The sequence below is a fragment of the Callithrix jacchus genome, chromosome 10 (genome assembly GCF_049354715.1).
Source record: "Callithrix jacchus isolate 240 chromosome 10, calJac240_pri, whole genome shotgun sequence".
NCBI lineage: Eukaryota > Metazoa > Chordata > Mammalia > Primates > Cebidae > Callithrix > Callithrix jacchus.
In genome coordinates, this window is record NC_133511.1 from 70,875,027 (window position 1) to 70,895,935 (window position 20,909).

At 36.2% G+C, this 20,909-nt stretch overlaps 2 protein-coding genes across 2 annotated transcripts; both read right to left on the reverse strand.

Moving 5' to 3' along the window:
* Positions 1 to 4,693: 4,693 nt before the first annotated feature.
* OR51B4 (olfactory receptor family 51 subfamily B member 4) lies at positions 4,694 to 5,949 on the reverse strand. The gene has a single exon (XM_035265591.3). The coding sequence runs from the start codon at positions 5,772 to 5,774 to the stop codon at positions 4,839 to 4,841; it is 936 nt and encodes a 311-aa protein (XP_035121482.1). The 5' UTR covers positions 5,775 to 5,949; the 3' UTR covers positions 4,694 to 4,838.
* Positions 5,950 to 14,836: 8,887 nt separating this feature from the next.
* LOC100411683 (olfactory receptor 51B2) lies at positions 14,837 to 17,473 on the reverse strand. The gene has a single exon (XM_017978530.5). It carries the CDS (start codon positions 17,331 to 17,333, stop codon positions 16,395 to 16,397), a length of 939 nt encoding a protein of 312 aa, XP_017834019.2. The 5' UTR covers positions 17,334 to 17,473; the 3' UTR covers positions 14,837 to 16,394.
* Positions 17,474 to 20,909: the final 3,436 nt, after the last annotated feature.

Below are 20,909 nucleotides of genomic sequence, written 5' to 3' on the forward strand. Positions count from 1 at the left end.
AGTGCATTGCAGAGTATTTTTTTTTTGTTTTTGGTTGTTGGTTTTGTATTTTGTTTTGTAAGACAAGGTTTCACTCCGCCATCCAGGCTGGAGTGCAGTGGCAGATCATGTCTCACTGCTGCCTCGACCTCCTGAGCTCAAGTGATCCTCCCAACTCAGCCTCCTGAGTAGCTGGGACTGTAGGTATGCACCACCATGCCTGGCTAATTGTTTTTTCTTTTTTAGTAGAGACGAGGTCTTGCTATGTTGTCCAGGATAGTATCAAACTTCTGAACTCAAGCAGTCCTCCCACCTCTACCTCTCAAAGTGCTGGGATTACAGACATGAGCCACCAGGCCTTGGTTGCAGACTATTTTAATGACTAATTCCTGACACTACCTAAGGGATACTAGACAATAGACACATCTTTAATGTGCCAAATGGGTGATTGTAGGTTTGAGAGAGAGATTAGAATTCAATTTTTTATGACCAAAAAAGACTTAAATCAGGCACAAGCTTAGGTCTTTTCAACTGTGGGGACCGGGTTGAAAGTGTGCAGTTCAAGGCCCTATAGTTGCTGTTTAACTGTTCCCAGGTGGATGTCTCTTCAAAGAACTACTGGTGCAAACTACTTGGGGACAAATATTTCCTCCAGAAAGGAGAAAAGTGGAAGCTCCCCTAGAAAAAGGACCAGGCAAGTCCTTGTCTACTTTCCCTGAAGTTACAAAAAAAATGAGACCCTTGTTTACCTTCAAGATTAGGGAAGTCTTAAGAAATTTGAGCTGTGCCTTTGGAAGCCAACATACTTTTGTCCTTTATTGACCAAGTTCAGCTCTCCTGAATACTTCCAAGGTCTGTTGCATCAGAGTGAGACTTTAAGGCCCTAGAATCTGGGATCTCAGAAACAGGGAAAATAGATTTCCTACTCACTCACTGTTAACATATAGCTGAAAACTTTTGATCTAGTCATCTACAAAGCACAAGTTGTGGGTCAGAAATTGTTTTTCACATCTTTTGATCTCCTTTGACATCAAAATATAATCTAGGAATTGATGACTTAAGTGAATGCAAGGTACTTTGGTCCGGACAGGAGCATTTTGAACCAGGTAGCAAGACAGCTATGAAGGTGAGCATTTATTCTATGTATGTATGTATGTATCTATGTATGTATGTATCTATGTATCTATCTATCTATCTAATCTATCTATTTTTCTATCCACTTATTTATACATATAAACAAAAAGCATAGAGTGTACTGTAATATGTAAGTGGTCAGGGCTATGTGTTTATGGATTGTTTGAAATGAAACTTAAGTAGGAGTATAATTCTACTGCCCCCACAACCCTGTTGTCCCTACACTACCCTGCAAGACTCATTTAACTGCTTAGCTTAATTGTGAGCTGTTATGGGGGATAGCACCCTGTCCTCTCTATCTTTCAAATCTCTATCCCCATAATAACTGTGAATAACTTTATAATATGGCACAATAGGGTCATGTTTAGTCGGGTGATATATAAAATTGGACAAGCCACAGTTTGAGTTTACCCTTTTGAATAAATATGTGACAAAAGGAAATTTAATTATTTTTAAGAGTCTGGAGGTATCCAGCATGAATTTAAATAATACTTGCCTTCTAGTGCTGAAATTAGAACTTAATAATATAATACATCAATGAACTTATTATAGTTCTTAGCACAAAGTAAGAATCATTTCAATGTGTGTGCGTGTGTGTATATATATGATACTGATAGAAAATTAAAGTGCACTAGCTCACTTAATCCTTATTAATAACTGTGAAGTAGGCATTTGAATTTTCCAAGTGAGTTAAGGATAGCTTATCATACATAAGGAAATATCCACAGATTACACACCTAGTATATAACTGAGAAATAATTTTATTAATATTATGAAACATTCTAACAATACAGATGCATATAAACTAAAAACTGAAAGGGGTTTATGCAACCCTACCTTCTCAATCTCATTTCTCTACTTTGAGAAAAACAGCCTTAGCTGTCTGCTATGCATCCTTTCAAAACATATTTCTGAGAGATGAGAGAGAGAAATAGGGATGGTGAAAGGAAGGAAGATAAAGTGAGAGAGAGAAAAGGAGGTGTGGGGAAAGAAGTTAAATTATTCTTTTCTCTATCTCTTGAAAGGGCTCTTTCCATTACATTGAATCAAAGGTAATGTTGCCATTTCTGCACTCTTGAAATAAGGAAAGACTGATACATGAAATCATTTTGAAAGTCTACGGCATTTTCAAAATGCAAGGTGGTATCTTACTAACTAGCCTTTGCTTTCTTAGAAACGGGGGAGTGAGTATGGGAAACAGGAGAAACTGGGAAGCGCATCCACATGTCCTGTCCCTATAAGGTGGAGGCACCCACCTTCAATCAAAAGGGCTCCTTAACACTTTTCTTGCCTGTAGCTCCACTGTCCTGGACCATTAGCTCCACAGGTATCTTCTTCCCTCTAGTGGTCATAACAGCAGCTTCGGCTACTTCTCTGAAGAGTCCCGCCAGATATATGTCAGGGAATATAATCCACTAATAAAAATAAAAAGAACATTTTAACTCTAGTTGTTTGTTTTTTATTATTGTGACTACCAATAAAACTCTAAGTCTTTCATCAGTGATCACTCAGGTTGTTCTGTGACCAACACACTGTGGGAAAAATCAGAGAAGGCATCCACGTACTTACTGGCCTAAACTGAAATGGCAACAGCAGAGTGAAGCAGAAGGTTTACAGATATCTTCCACAGATTGAAGACTTCTCCAGATCAATGAACGGGAAATAACCATGGACTATATATCCCACATTATGAGGAGCAACATTAGGATAAGACCATACCAATTTTTAGTCCAGACACAAGCACAGACTACATGAAGCATGTCCAGGTGCAGGCAGGAAAAATGAGAGAAATGATAGGAGCAAGAAAAGAGGAGCCATTTGATCAAGAAAAGTAGAAAAAGGAAATAATTCTGTATCTAATACAGATTAGGCATTTAATGAGTTTTGGTGAATAGGTAAATACCAAATTTTTCCTTAAACATTTATCAGATATTCACTATGATACATACTTATTGAAAATCAAGTAAATAGAGATTTTTAAACACATTGTAGAGAAGTATATACTTACAAATTCAAAGTATTTGGCACCCCAGGCACATAAAACCCTAAGAGTATACAGCACACTTTTATATACACATTATTCACAAACATAGCCGATGGATGCAGAAAGAAGTTTAATGCGTATTTTACATATAATTTCATGAACATAGCCTTACCAATCTCCTTCCCCTTGCTGTTAGAGTTACCTGCCTTCATGCGTCCCTTGATCTGATACCTTGAGTTATCCCCACACCCAAATCTTCAGCAGAAATATTAAGTCCCATTTAACGTGTGAAAGATGAAGTAAATATTCTATCTCAGTATTCATTTAACAGCATAGGAAGGAGAAAAAACCCTCTGCCTCACTTACACCATAAATTCTGTTTCTATGGCTAAATTAGCTTAGGTACTACATTGTATAGCCAGTTAGAATGGCAGTCATTTAAAAGTCAGAAACAACAGATGCTGGAAAGGATGTGGAAAAATAGGAATTATTTTACACTGTTGGTGGGAGTGTAAATTAGTTCAACCATTATGGAAGACAGTGTGGTGATTCCTCAAGGATCTAGAACTAGAAATATTTGACCCAGCAATCCCATTATTGAGTATATATCCAAAGGATTATAAATCATTCTACCATAAAGACACATGCACACGTATGTATATTGCATCACTGCTCACAATAGCAAAGACTTGGAACCAACTCAAATGCCTATCAATGATAGAGTGGATAAAGAAAATGTGGCACATATATACTATGGAATACTATGCAGCCATAAAAAGGATGAGTCCATGTCCTTTGAAGGGACATGGATGAAACTGGAAACCATCATTCTCAGCAAATTAACACAAAAACAGAAAATCAAATACCTCATGTTCTCACTCATAGTGCGAGTTGGTTGGTCAATGAGAACACATGGACACAGGGAGGGGAACATCACACACCAGGGCCTATTGTATGGTGAGGGGCAAGGGGAGGGATAGCATCAGAAGAAATACCTAATGTAATGACGGGTTGATGGCTGCAGCAATCCACCACGGCATATACCTATGTAACAAACTTGCACATTCTGCACATGTACCCTAGAACTTAAAGTAAAATAAAAAATAAAAATAAAATACACTTTAAAAAGTAAAATAAATAAATAAATAAATTGAATATACAAAAATGAAAATATCAAGTTTAATTTCATATTCCAGACATATTAAAATGTTTTATCCAGCATTTAGAAAGAACACAGGATAAAAGGAAATAAATCAACTCATGAAATAGACAAACAGCAAATTCATGATTTCAGACAGATTCTACTGTAGAGATTTTAAATGACGCTGTATCATTTGGAATGAAATCTCTAACCCTCAATCCACATGCTGTTATGCATTTTTATATAGCCAAAACTGGATCTTTTCTTTCCAAAGTCAATAATATTCCACTTTCCTAGTATCTCTCAATGAATAGATGTTAGATGGATGGATGGATAGATAGATAGATAGATAGATAGATAGATAGATGTCTCTATACAGCTTTATATCTATATATGAATGTATTTATAACTATCTGCATATTAAAATATTATTTAGATGAATACATTCATTGCATTATTGTTCAATGTAGTTTTTACTTTACATAATAATTAAAACTTATCTAACACTGAATCAAGGATATTAGTATAAAACTGAGGTCTCCTTCAATTATAAAAAAAGGCCCAGAAATCATGAAGCTCACAAAATTCTGGAAGGAAGCGTCAAGCCCTTCTGTGTCCAGAAAATAGACGAATAATGCTTCCTTGAATCTGCTTGGTCTTGATGCTGTAAATAATGGGATTCACGAAGGGAGGGAAGAGAAAGTGGACATAGCTCATGGTTATGTGGGCCACATGTGGTGTATGTTTTCCAAACCTGTGAATGAAGGTCAGGCTGATCACAGTGATGTAAAATACCAGGACACAGCTAATATGAGAGACACAAGTGCTGAGAGCCTTAGTTTGTTCCCCTCTGGAGGCAATGCCTATAACTGTTTTAAGGATGAGAACATAAGAAAAGAAAATGATCAGAGCATCTAGAAAGACAGTCAAAGCAACCAGAATAACTGGGTATAAGCGATTAAATGTAATATCAGCACAGGCGAGTTTCATGACATCTTGGTGGAGGCAAAATGTGTGCAAGAGAACACGGGAATGACAATATGGGTAGCAGTAGAGTGAAAGAATTAGGGGCACAATGGACACAAAGCCTCTCATCACAACCCCTAGTCCTACGTTCATCACTTGTGAATTGGTAAGAGTAGAGCTGTACCTCAGTGGTGTGCGGATGGCAATGAAACGGTCATAGGCCATGGCAAGCAAAACACCCGATTCTACAATTGCCAGTGAATGAATGAAGAAGGACTGAGTGAAACAGGCAGCCTGTGCAATCTCCCTCTGTTCTAGCAGCAGGACACCTAGGACTGTGGGCATTGTAGTGAGTGTCATCCCAAGGTCCGTGCCTGCCAGCATAGCCAGGAAGTAGTACATTGGCTCATGAAGGCTGTGGTCATTCCAAATGAGGACAAGAAGTGTGCCATTCCCAAAAAGGATGGAGAAGTAGATGACAAAGAAGGGAATAGAGATCCAACGGTGAATTGTCTCTGAGCCCAGGAAGCCAGTCAGCAAGAAGGGGGCAGCACTGTCGTTAGACAACATGGTAGGTTTTGCAGATGGAGGAGGTCTACTTTAGGGGTGATGACCTCGAAATATGCAGCATTCTTTTTTTCTCTCACAGTCTTCTTTTAACACATCATCAGGTCATTTTTCACATCAAAACTTAAATATTTTGTGAATTGTCTCATAATTAATTGTAAGCCTGTATTCACAAAGTTTTTTCCTACAATAACAAATAACAGCATTCATAGTTAAAATAATAATTCCAATTCACTACTAAGCATACAAGTTTTATTTTTTTCAATCACACATCATATGTCTGAGTTTCTAGCCTTGACTCTTGGTCCCAAATGGGACTTCTTTGTTTCCTTTTATTCTCTTCACTCTTTTATTCCTTCTTCTATTATTTATCACATGAGCCCTTACTGTGTTTCTGCCTAATTTGAGTCTGTTCAAATTTTTTATCTTGAAATTAATGGGACAGCTGTTTTTAGGGTTAACCACTGAGGAAAATGCTTATTCAATAGAAATGAGCCCATAACCATGAAATTACTGAGAAATATTGTAATCAATATTGCTATTTCAAGTGGACTATGAATAAGAAGAGAACTCAGCCTGGGAAACATAGCAAGATCCTGCCTCAAAAAAAAAAAAAAAAAAAAGGAAGGAAGGAGGGAGGGAGGGAGGGAGAGAAGGAAGGAAGGAAGGAAGGAAGGAAGGAAGGAAGGAAGGAAGGAAGGAAGGAAGGGAATTAGGTTGGCATGGTGGCACACACTTGTAACCCAAGCCACTAAACAGACTGAGGCAGAAGGATCACCTGAGCCCAGGACTGTGAGGCTGCAGGGAGCTATGATTGCAGCACTACTCTTCAGCTTGGGTGACAGAGTCAGACTCTGTCTCTTTAAAAAAAATAAAATAAAATAAAATAAAGTGAATATTGCTATTTCAAGTGGACTATGAATAAGAAGAGAACTCAGCCTGGGAAACATAGCAAGATCCTGCCTCAAAAAAAAAAAAAAGGAAGGAAGGAGGGAGGGAGGGAGGGAGAGAAGGAAGGAAGGAAGGAAGGAAGGAAGGAAGGAAGGAAGGAAGGAAGGAAGGAAGGAAGGAAGGAAGGAAGGGAATTAGGTTGGCATGGTGGCACACACTTGTAACCCAAGCCACTAAACAGACTGAGGCAGAAGGATCACCTGAGCCCAGGACTGTGAGGCTGCAGGGAGCTATGATTGCAGCACAACTCTTCAGCTTGGGTGACAGAGTCAGACTCTGTCTCTTTAAAAAAAATAAAATAAAATAAAATAAAATAAAGTGAAAGAAAATAATTCATCTGATGTGAGTTTCCACAGAAATCTGAAAACCTGAACAAGTGGGTAAAGTTAGCGAACTCATTTTAGAAAGTCTTCAGTGGACTTGGGACTCACCGAGTTCTTGTGCTGCAAACAGTCAAAAAGTCTGAGTTTTGACACATTAGAGACAAACATGAAAATAGGAGGAGACTCACATTGGAAGCTCATAATGGAAATATTTTAAGGACAGACCTCTACAATTAAGGCATCCACAAAATGTTAATACTTATTAGAGTCATAAATTTGTAAATATGTTGGTCTGAAGGGCAATAATAACATCAGAAGTTGGCAATTGAGTTAATAAACTTCACACAAGCAGATTTAGGGAAAAGATAAGCACTCTCAGAGAGAAAAACGGCAACTACGTTGCTGATGGAGACAGTCTTATAGACCTCTAATCATTATGAATCAATCTATAAGGCTCCTACTGAGAAAAATTCGTAAGGATGTTTGTAGGGAACTTTGAAATACAGCCTATTTATAATTACACTTTTACAAAATCAAGATTTTTGTTGTCATGTTACCAAGAAATTTTGTGGCTGGTTTATCACAAAACAAAGAAAACTACAAGGGAAACATCAGTTTCTCCCAAATTCAATTGATTCTATATGTGTCCAGAATCTTTTAGAATATGATTTTATATTATAAATATTACTACTGACACCTTTGAATGGTAATTCAGTAAAAATGAAGTGATAACAATCTTTGCACCTTTCTTATCTTATAAAAACCTATAGAAACAATAATAATTATATGTTTCAGAATTTTGGCACATAGTAACATCTCTAATATAAGCAATTATTTGTGGAGAGGGATGGATAGAGGAAAAGTGAAAGGACTTTGGAAATGGCTGCTACTTCATGGGACACTGTTTTAACAAAAAAATGTCAGTCTAGGCATTGAAGTAGCAGATACTATATTCAAATGGATACTAAAAACACTGCTAACTTGAGCCATGAATTATGACCTGTGTGGTGCTCAACTTGGCAAAACTTATCTACTCCACAGGAGTGATGTGTATATCATTATAAGTTCCCTTAACTTTCCAACGTTTCCTTACGAGAGAATGGATAGATGCCAAAATTTGTTGTATAGGATAAGAGCTAACCAAGTATCTGGATCTATGGTCACCCAGAAAGTGACCCAGATTGAGGAAATAGAAGGCCTGATTATTCTTAAACTATAGTCGTGTTTTCAAAACCTTAGCTAAGTTTTGGATATTCAGATGCACAGGGTTATACTAAAACTGTGTGGTAATTACTTGGGAAATGGTTAATACAATTTGTAAGTATATTTTTATTATATTTGCAGGCTCTAGCAGCAGCTACACTGGCATTTAATTGTGGCAAATTTGGTGGTACCAGAAACTGTCCACATACCCAAATATTCCAGGGAGAATAGTTTCCCTAATAGTTTAGGGAGTCTCCTAGAATGTGATACATGACAATAGTGACAGTCATAACTTTGGTGGAATTTATCACTCTCAGGCAAGCATAGAGGCCCCATGAGGGATGAAAACATGACTGGAGCTCATTACTGTCTTGCCCCTTTCTGAATGCCTTTGCACTGATTCTTTGAAAGCAACTATCCCAGAGTCCTCAAGAGTTTCTGAGATTAACATAGATACATCATCCAGAGCTTCTTCAGCTTGCCATGCTGACAAGAGGATTAGGAACTGCTCAGGAAACCATCTATAAAGACATAAACTAAAATGAGAAGGAGAAAAGAGAATATTAAGATCATGTTAAAAAAGAAAGAAAGAAAAAAAGGCTTCTGTCTAGTTCCAGATAATCTGCAAGCACTCTGTACAATTAGTGTCCGCTGAATCTACTTTTTCATCTCCACATATTGCTCCAAAATTGTGTTCCTATAGAAGAAATTAACAAAGATATCGAAATAAACATTTAAAGTTAACTGATGATGGGAAGTCATAGGATAAAGACAAACTATCTGAAAAATCTCAACTTTTAAGTGAGTTTTTTATATCTTACCTTAAGTATAAATTAAAATGGAAGAGGTGACCGGGTACAGTGGTTCCCACCTGTAATCTCAGCACTTTGGGAGGCCAAGGCGGGCAGATCATACGGTCGGGAGTTCGAGACCAGCCTAGCCAACATGGTGAAACCCTGTCTCTACTAAAAATACAAAAGTTAGCCAAGTGTGGTGGCAAGTGCCTGTTTTTCCAGCTACTCCAAAGGCGGAGGCAGGAGAATTGGTTTAAAAAACCCAGCGGGAGGAGGTTGCCGTGAACTGAGATTGAACCACTGCACTTCAGCCTGGGCAACAGAACAAGACTCCGTCTCAGGAAAAAAAAAAAAAAAAAAAAAAAAAAATGGAAGAGGTTTGGAGAGAAACACTGGGAACCCGGGAAAAACTTTACTCTCAGTAAAAAGAAAGAAGATCTTAAAGGAGATAAACCCCTCAGTAGGCAGAGATATAACAGGGTAGCAAAGTTGATCTGTACTTAACAATGAAAAGGGAAGTTTATAGGTGTGGATACTTATGGTAGTTTAATAGTGAAAAATATAGAATTATCAACTAAGATAAAGAATGTTCATCGTTTTGTAGAACTAGGTCTTTGGTAATACTGACAATTTCAATATAACGGCAGAAATAAACGCCTAATGACTGAGACGAAAAGTGAATAAAAAACAGCTGGGCACGGTGGCTCATGCTTGTAATTTCAGCACTTTGTGAGGTTGAGAAGGGCAGATCACTTGACCTCAGGAGTTGGAGACCAGCCAGGCCAACATGGCAAAACACCATCTCTGCTAAAAATTACCAAAATAAGCTGGTGGTGGTGGCACATGACTGTAATCCCAGATACTCTGGAGGCTGAGGCATGAGAATCCCTTGAACCCTGGAGGAGGTGGGTGCAGAGAGCCAAGATCACACTACTGCACTCCAGTATAGGCAACAGAGAAAAATCTGTTTTAAAAAAAGAGATAAAGAAAAAAAAGTGAATAAAAAACAAGAAAGTGAAGACAGTGTATTATTTTATTTATGTTGTTATGGTGAGGAAACTGAGCCTTGCACAAGTTAAGAAATTAGCCTAAGATCACACAACTAATATGTGTCATAAAGGAATTCAAACACTTGTTTATCTAACCCAGAACCCAAGTTCATATTCTCAACCAATGTCCATCAAATGGAAATGGTTAAATTTCCTTGCTGCATTGGAATCCTTGACTTGTCTTACCTGAGCCACGGTTTTCTCTTTGCAGTTTCTGAGCATGACCTGAATATTGGTTGCTTTCTATATTCTCAGTATTTATTCAGAATTCTGATGAGAGATAAATTTGTTAAAGAAACAACTCCCAAGGGGTAATTCTAGCTCATTTGGGAATTGTGTACCAATAATTATTTTTCCTCCTTCACCTGGAAGATCTGGGCCATTGATATTGGTCCCCATGGCCTTTATTTCTTCTTTGGAAGGACAGTCTCTAAGAGGAGTTGTGTCTCTAAGAGCAGATGTGTCTCTAACATCAGATGAGGCATGAACTAATGAGTCACTCTCAAGTGTTCCATTGACCTTAGAGGGGGAAGATCAGTCTCTTTGTCTTTGTAAATGTTAACATTTGAAGAACATCGCCCCTTTTCAAACTGTGTATTATAATCTCTAATCCAACCTTTTATGAAATCCTTGAGCCACCACCTAACCATTTTGTCTCGATGGGTTATTCATCAGACATTTATTTATTCTTTCTATTGATTGAAATCTCACTACCCTACAATGAGTTAACTCATTCATCTATATATGTGTGTGTGTGTGTGTGTGTGTGTTTCATTTAATTATTTAGTATAAATACATGAATATATGGTATTTACTATCAATACATGTATGTATATGTCTGTGTGTGTGTGTATTCACAGAGAGAGAGAGAAAAGGAATTCTCTGAAAAATATAATATCTACTCCTTATATTTAGATCTGATCTCCAGAATAAACACAATCATATATTAGCCAATACATTCACACATAATTTTTTTCTAGATGTATAAACATATCTGCATTAAAAACCCTCAGACTTCTTTACTGATGGGTGAACAGTAGCAGCAATCTTTTAAATGTTTATCATGTAATTATTCCTAATCCTGATTTGTTTACTATGATGCTCCACCTTATTGAACGTAATAATCTGGGTGCGTCATATTCGTCCCATTCTGAAACCACTTTTTCAGTTGGATCGTGTGCCGAGTTTCTATTTGAGAAGTCTAAGATTGTGCAGATCCACAACTCTACCCTAAACTCTTATCTCAAGATAAATGTCAAATTTAGTCTTTCAGATTTAAGATAGTGATAAAATGTATATTCTACATAATACATGTGACACTTGCAGCAAGTTACACTCTGTTAACTATTACCTGTTTATACTTAGGGGAAAAAAACTAAATATCCTCTCATATGTTCAGGTAAGATTTTGCCAAAATGTGATTTTAGGTCATACAGCAATAAATACATTCCAGAATTCATTTTGCAGAGCCTGATGAATCTAGACTTGTAGCTAAGACATGACAGTTTTTTTAATAACCGTATCATAAAGTCAATTCTCATTGCACTCACAGTAAACAAAACTGAAAGATTTTAATGAGTGACATTTTCAGTGCTTAACATGAAGCTTAAGATATAGTGGTTGTTCAGTAAGTACTAGTTAAGTAAATGAATGGTGCTCATGTAATCAAGACATTTGTTTTGTAACCAAATTGTAGACTTTTACAACCTTTACGTTTGTTTAATAAAATTACAAGTTCAAGCATGCCAAAAAATGCTATATCCTTTTCTTTATTGCTTAGTACTTTCATGTCTCCAATTTTTATATCAATCATAATCCAGAGAAAAATTTGTAACAACATCAAGAAAAATACTTTTTAAAGTTTCTTTTTTTCTTCCTTTCTTCCTTCCTTTTCTTTCTTTCTCTTTTATTCTCCCTTTCTTCCTTCCTTCCTCCCTCCCTCCCTTCTTTCTTTTTCTTTTTTTTCTTTCTCTCGCTTTCTTTCTCTTTCTTTCCTCCCTCCCTCCCTTTTTCCTCCTTTCCTTCCTCCCTTCCTTCCTCCCTCCCTTCTTTCTTTCTTTCTTCTTTCTCTCTCTCTCTTTCTCTTTCTTTCCTCCCTCTCTCCCTTTTTCCTTCCTTCCTTCCTTCGTCTCTTTCTTTCTTTCTTTTCTTCTGTCTTCTTTGTTTCCTCTTTTTTGAGACAACGTCTCAGTCTGTCGTCCAGGATAGGTACAGTGGTGAGATCATAGTTTACTGCAGCCTCAAACTTTTACACTCAGGCAATTTTTCCACCTCAGCCTTCCAAGTAGCTGTGACCATATGAGAAGAGACAATTACGTGTGTTTTTCCTTCTTAGTACTTTGGCTGCGAGTGAGTCTCAAGGTAAAATGTCTTAAGCACTTATGGAACCTATATTCTCCCATCAATGAAAAGACTACTTTGAAAACGTGTTGATGTCTAAATACACCAAATCTACCTTTTCCCGTGATCTAATTCTATACTACTAACTAGCTAGACCAATGCATCAAAAGAGACTCTTATTCTCAAAAAAGAACTATACCCCAATAATAATATATCAGACATTATATTTCATTTTTTCTTCTTTATGTTGTATCAGTTATGTTACCATATAGAAAGATAAAGTCATAATTGAAATCACTGTGTACCATGTCACATCTATGCAAGGCAATTACGCCTAATAATCCCGGGACAAGACTGAAAGGAGACATTTTTAGTGTGTTGTAAGTATGCAGAAAAGCTTGTTCTCTGGAGATTATGTTGAAAGAAGTTACAGTCAGTCAATCTAATGAGGTTATGGAAGATGAAACAACTAACCTAATGCTCCTGGTAATGACCTAATACCTGGGAAGTGTCTAAATACGTATAAAGGAGTTGATAATATAGACCACTTGCACTTTGAGACCCTGCTGAGTAAAAATTTGTGTCAACTAAATAAAATGATAGGAAATTGTATTTCCCCAAAGTCGTTTTGGAAAAGTTCTCCTTTAGCATCAATGGTAGCACCTGGAGCTGAGCACTCAACTTCCAAGTCAAAGTCTGGGACAACTTCACCCACAAATCTACATTTCTCCAATCTGTTTCCTCCATCATGGAAACAACCCTGCATATTCAAAACTGAGTGTCCGTCTCTTATACCTCTTCAGAAGGATTCCAATATTGTCATATTCACAATCCGAAACAGGCCCAGATAACCGCAGTGATACTGGTCATCACTGAAGATAGATTGAATCTCCCTTTCTTCTCAGACATAAATTACAGGTTATTGAAAAAAGCTATAACTTGAAGTTTCATGGCAGAAAGATGGGATCTTTTTCACAAAGCATGAGAAAAACAAATGAGTTTAAATTTGAAGGGCCTTAGCCAACTTAGCTAAAGTCCCTTCCACCTAACATAAAGCTGTAAAAGAGGAGCCTAGATATATAATTTAGATATTGGAGTAGCATACACTATAAAAATATCCCATGAGGACCAAAGAAACCATACATTTTTCAGTTTCTATTTTTCCAAAATAACTTGCAAAGACAGTCTTTCCTCTGCTGTAAGAACCTGCACCCAGGTCAGCATATCAAGATGGAAATGATCTGGATTGAAATTTTCTACTGACACACTAATAAACATTAGGAACTTAGTGGGCACATTATGAGAAACAGAGGAAGTCTTTGGGGGTAACCAGATTTTAAGATTTTGTCTACACTCACCATCTGTAGCTTCAACATTGTAGTCAACAGCATGTAAACTGTGTGAATACATCATTGGTTTTACATTTGAATCAATATGAAAAAGTTTTAACAAGGACATAAAGAAAACTTGCTCCTACACCTATTTTTCAAGCATTCCATAGATTGCATCTCATTTCTCTCCTCATTTTTCTGTCTTCCCAATATTAAACTTTACTCAGTGAAGTCCAGAGCAAAGATTTGTTGCAAACAAATCACCAATTCTGATCTTTCTTCCTGAAAATGTACCTGTAAAATGTGGATGCCACATATTTTTAGGTGTGGAAGGATGGTATTATCTTTTCTCTGTATTGCACTACCTTAAAATCTCTAGTTGAGTGAAACATTTATTTCAGCAATTATAACTGAAAAATTCCTTCCTCCAGAAAGCTGGTCACATTTTCTTCTTCCATGGAATATTTGAAGGATTATTCTTTGAAAAGCAGAATATTCAGAGTGGGAGGAGTTAGACAGGTATATTTAGGTAGAATCTGGGGTGTATTGAAGGTAAGGCATCAATAATTCACTAACTAGTATAAGAAATTATCCATTATGAGGGATTTAAGACTTTTTATTAGGAAAGCATAAAATGCAATTTAAAGGTTCAAGGAGTCTCCCAACTCAGACTAGAGGAATATCTAAAAGAACATCTGCAAAGACTAATTTCAAAATAAGTTCGTATACATTTCTCCAATGAAGATATACAAATGGTCAATGAGCACATTAAAAGATGTCTAAGATTCTCAGTCAATAGAGAAAAGCAAATTAAAGCCACAGTGATACACTACTACACATCTTCTAAGATAGCTGTAATCAAAATAAAGGAAAATAACAAGTGTTGGTGAGTACGTGGGGAAATTTGAACCCTCGTGCATTGCTGGTGAGAATGTGAAATATGGCAACAGCTGTGGGAAATAGATTTTTCAAAAAGTTAAACATAAAATTCTCATATGATCCAGCAATTCCATTCCTAGGTATAAATCCAAAAGAACTGAAGACAAAGACTCAAATAGACACTTATAAGTCAATGTTTATTGCAGCATTATTCACAGTAGGCAAGAAATAGAAAGAATAGAAGTGTTTATCAACAGATGCATATATAAACAAAATGTTATATATATATAGGATAGAATATTATTAATCTATAAAAAGTAGGTCTGACACATGCTACAACATGGATAAACCTTCCAAACTATCCTAAGAGCAATTAAATCATACTCAAAAGAACAAACATTGTGTTATTTCACTTACACAATCTAGAATAAGCAAATTCATAGAGACAAAAAGTAGGTTAGAAGTTGCCGGAGTGCAGGAGAGACATGGACTGGGGAATAACTGATAAATCAATACAGAGTTTTTGTTTGGTGTAATACAAAACTTCAGAAACGGTGATGATTGCACAACATGGCAAATGTAGTGCGTGCCACCGAATTATACAATGTAAAAAGGCTATAGTGGCAAATTATATACAATACCACTATAAAAATTATACAATAAGCATATTACAATTCATTAAATTTATTGTGAAAGGTTTAAAAACAAGAGTTTGAGGTTAGAAATTACATCTAAGATAAAATATTGAAAGATTTATTCCACACGTGCAGGTGTCCACACACACATGCAAACACAATTATACATGTACATACTAGCATAAAGTATCTTAAATCTTAAAGACCATTTATTTGATTTTAATAAATAGAAAAATATGGTTGATTCAACAATTTCACCTGAAAGAAAGAATCAAGCATAGATTATTTTCAATTTTATATGAGCCTCCTCAAAAATCTATGAAAAAGAATGATAAAATCATCTGGAGAGCAAACATACTCTTATAAACTCACTTATTTTTTGCAGGCTGACAAGAAGCTTGTCTAGGTTTTTCTTTCTAAGATCTTGTTTGGGCAAAAGAACATTTACATAAGAATAAGGTAAAGAGATATGATTTTTATAAAATCCAGCCGTGCTGTAATAAATGTATTGAAAATTTAAAAGCTCTTATTGAAATACTCTGTAAGTGACTTATGACTGTATCAAAAATATTAAATGCAAATCATGGCCCTAGAAAGTACTCTAACTCAGGGTAGAGGACATTTAAAAGATAACCAACACTTACTTATTTAAAAGTAAATTTAAAATCTTAATTTCTTTTCACTATATTTGCCATGAGAATAATGAAACTTTTAAGAATTTATTTCTAGAGAATGATCAAAATTTTTTTACACATGTGTGCACTAGCCTATGCAAACACATAAACATACATGCACAAGTGTGCACACTGATGCAAAAGTTTTTCAAAAATATTATATGTTCTATCTTTTTTTTTCCTATTTCACTGAGGTGGTTAATTTCAGGTGCATTGGAAAGAGGAATTTAAATATGGAGTTTTTCGGTTTCATGTAGTCTACTCAGTATTCTGTCACCAGGCATCTCCTAGGCTATGCCCCAACCCTATGGTAGTCTTTAAGCCCTTCTGAGTGAGACATTGTCTTCCAATATATTCTTGCTCTTGGCTAAGAAAGAAGTTTAGGCTTTAATTTTTCATTCTGTCTTCATTTTTGTATCTGTGTCTGATTCTCCAGACCTGAGTTTAACTACTAAACTTAAGTTTCAATAAAAGGCAGATAATACTACGTTGTATTTGCTTGGTCTTCATGCTATAGATGATAGGATTCATTAAAGGAGGAAAGAGGAAGTAGATATAACTCATGATAATGTGGACAACCTCTGGCACATTTCTTCCAAATCTGTAGATGAATGTCAAACCCATCACTGCAACATAGAAAATAAGAACACAACTAATGTGGGAGATACAAGTATTGAGGGCTTTGGCTCTCTCTTCACTGGAGGCAATGCCTATAACAGTCTTAAGAATTAGAATATAGGAGAAGAGAATGATCAGAGAGTCTAGGAAAATTGTTAAAGAGATCAAAATTACAGGGTAAATTCTATTGAAAGTTATATCAGCACAAGCCAGTCTCATGATTTCTTGGTGAAGGCAGAAAGCACGGGTGACAACATGAGATTTGCAATATGAAAATGAAAAAAGACACAAGATTACAGGCAGGATGGATACAAAACCCCTTAGAAACACTCCCACTCCTAATGCTATGACCCTAGTATTGGTCAGAATAGAAGCATATCTCAAAGGATTGCGGATGGCAACGAAACGATCATATGCCATTGTCAGGAGGGAACCTGATTCCACAATAGAAAGGGAGTGAATAAAGTAAGCCTGCAGGAAGCAGCCCACACTACTAATCTCCCTGTGATTCACCCATAGAACACCCATTACTGTAGGCATTGTGGTCAATGTCACCAAGAGGTCTGTGCCTGCCAGCATGGTGAGGAAGTAGTACATGGGCTCATGAAGACTGTGGTCATGCTTGATGAGGTAGAGGAGCATGCCATTGCCCAGAAGGATGCACACATAAATGACAAAGAAGGGGATGGAGATCCAGTGATGAGCTGCCTCCAGCCCTGGAAAGCCAGTCAGCAAAAAAGGGGCTTCAGTAATATTTGGCCACATGATGTGTCCACAGGTCAAGATCAATTTCTTGAAACCTTGAAACCAGGAGCCCCCAATCTTCCTGCTTGGGGATAGTTAATTGGTGTGATAAATTTGACTCTGCAACTATTTTCTTGAAGAAGAATAGTCATGTAGAGACTATGGTCTTTCCCTAATTAGAGAAAATACAGAGTTAATTGTTCAATTTTTCTCGAATTAAAAGATTTTTTATTAATTTTAAGTATGTTATCCCCAACTATTTTGAGGGTACTTATAAATATTTGCAGAAACAGTGATAACAAAAACAAATAAGATAAATATACATAAATGGACAATAATTTGGCTTAGTTGTTTTCTTGCTGTGATTACTAACCTTCTGGAAATGATTGTGTTTTATTTTCATTTTATATTTTGTCATTATGATAAAGACAATTTTTTTAGTTAATACAATTTTTCTCAGTTTTTGAAATTGAATGTCAGTGTTTATGCAATATAAGATGCATCACCATCACTTCCAATGGATTGCTTTGTCACTCCAACACTTACTTGAACTTGGCCACCAGAGTTGTGGGTCATAGACTAGACACATCTAACAAGCAGAGGACTTGTTAGACACGTATCCTCAGATTCTGCCTCTTCAGACATTCTGAATCAAATTTACTTTTTTCAGGATCCTCAGGTGATTCCAATGCAAAACAATGTCTGGGCATCACTGCTATAAGCATTTCATACCTAATCCATCATTTGAGATAGAAACCTTTTGATTCTTTCATCTCATTGATTTTCTCCAAATACCTTCATAAAATTATATTTTTTATTGTTTTTTCACCATTTACTGGCTTTCTATCACTTGTCCTTTCCAACATTGTTTCCCATAATCAAATACTTAGTTGGTTTTCTGTCTCTTCTTATCTCTCTCTGCTTTTCCATCAATTCTAAACTCCTGAGGTGCTATTGCAGTCCTGTAACAGGTAAAATTCTAATGTTTCCACAGCTTAAGGATGATGGCCATCACCACTCTTTCTGTTTTCTTGGTTGTCACAAACCAAGGTGGGGAAAAAAAGAAAAGAAACTTATTACCTGCTTTGCTGCATTCTTATGTAACCATAAATTCAGAATCCTAAAGGCAAGTCTTCAGCACTTAGCAGTTTTCTTCATAAAATGACCTCAGTATCAAAAATAAATCAGAATCAGGAGATATCACAAAGCATCTAACTACTGTATAAGGAAATGTTCTGATGCTGCATCTGTATCAGCTTGGCACTTACTGAGATTGAAATAACCAACATTAGGAATCCCTAAAATTAAATAACATTGAATTCATATAGAAGACTGAACTATAATTATTACACAAATATTGTTGCACCTTTGAAAGCTCCTTATTGCTTACAAGCACAGACTGAGGAATAAGAGGACGTAGGCAATGAGTTACAGGAGTAAGATAATGGTAGTTTAGAGAGAGGACAAATTGGTGATACATATTCTGAAGGATAAACGTAGAAGAAAGTCATATTAACAAACATTTTAAAATGTAAACAAATAAAGAAGTTAAAAAAATTTAAATTAATTAAAAAAAGAAAGCCATAAGATATGGGATTCATTCAAGAAAAAAAAATTATGAGGGTCAAACTAGATTTCCAGAATACAAATGTTTCTTTAAATGCCTTTTCCTTAAAAACAATGACGTCTTGGGAGAAACTGACCATAAAGCACTTGAAACCAAAAAAGAGAATGCTTTTATTATATTTATGAGCAGAAAAATGTTTACAGTTATAACTCCCTCCATATCTAAGCTTGGTTCATTAAAAGTAATACAGGGAATTAATAGCCTACCAACCAAAAAAAGTCCAGGTCCAGATGGATTTACAGCCAAATTCTACCAGAGGTACAAAGAGGAGCAAGTACCATTCTTTCTGAAACTATTCCAAACAATGCAAAAAGAGGGAATCCTCCCTAACTCATTGTATGAGACCAACATCATCCTGATACCAAAACCTGACAGAGACACAACTAAAAAAGAAAACTTCAGGCCAATATCCATGATGAACATAGATGCAAAAATCTTCAACAAAATACTGACAAACCGAATGCAATAGCACATCCAAAAGCTTATCCATCACGATCAAGTAGGCTTCATCCTGGGGATGCAAGGCTGGTTCAACATACACAAATCTATAAATGTAATCCACCACATAAACAGAACCAAGACAAAAAGCACATGATCATCTCAATAAATGCAGAGAAATCCTTCAACAAAATTCAACAGCCCTTTGTGCTAAAAACTCTCAATAAAGTAGATTTCGATGAAATCTATCTCAAAATAATTAAATCTATTTACAACAAACCCACAGCCAATATCATACTGAACGGGCAAAAACTGGAAGCATTCCCTATGAAAACTGGCACTAGAAAAGGATGCCCTCTCTCACCATTCCTATTCAACATAGTATTGGAATTTCTAGCCAGAGCCATCAGGTAAGAAAAAGAAATAAAGAATATTCAATTAGGAAAAGAGAAAGTCAGATTGTCTCTATTTGCTGATGACATAATTGTATATTTAGAACTCTGTTTTTCTTCTGAATTGGATGGGAGATATGACCCCAGAGGCCTTAGGGAGATGGCCCATGTCTCTAGAATTTTTCTGGTGAGTCCCATCCACTACTCATGCCATTTCTCAGAGTATTCTTCAAACAAACACACAGACACACATGCATGTGTGTGTTTCAAGGTCTGTTGTTTGGATCTTATATGTTAAATTGTTATATGACAAAATGGTGACTTTTAGTTCTATAAGTTTATGGATCCTAGCACAGTGCGAAAGCTCATCCTGTTTAGCACACTGTGCTCTCATCCATTGTCTTAATCTTCAAAACAGAGTCCTTCATTTGGCCTCAGTCCTGAGTACCTAAGAGTTGGGACTACCCAACCCTCAGATTTCTATTGTCCCCAAATTAAATTCTTCCTGCCTTCTCCAACCCAGTCCAATATATCATCTTCCATCAATATGATTTTATTTTCAATCCAATTTTCTTTCTTAGATCTTAATTTGGTTGTCCTTTTCTAAGACTTTTAACTCTATTTAAACTTTTTTGTCTAGTCTTCAGAGAAAACCTATCAACAAAGAATCCTCTGAACAGGAACATTATTGATTAAAATTAAAGGTGAAATAAGCCCTTTCTGAACAAACAAAAACCGAGCTTATTGCAACTAAGTTGAACTCAAATGACCAAAGATGATCATTTGAATCTGCATAAATCACAAAAGCACCAGTAAAGATAATCATGTCATTATAAAATATATTATGCATATATGTTCCTTTCTGCTTCTTATTTTATTTTTAAAAATGAATGTATTGCAATAAAAAAGAATTGCATTGTGGGAACTATTGCAAATATGAATGTAATGTTATTTACCAATAACTGACACAAGGATATGAGTGATAACAAAGCGGTTTTGGAATAAAGTAACATTCTCTGGAAAAAAAAGCTACAAACGGGGAAGGATCCAAGATGGCCGATCGATAACAGCTCGGGATTGCAGCTCTCAGTCAAAGCACAGAGAACTAGAGGACGCCACACTTTCAGACAAATTCAGGTC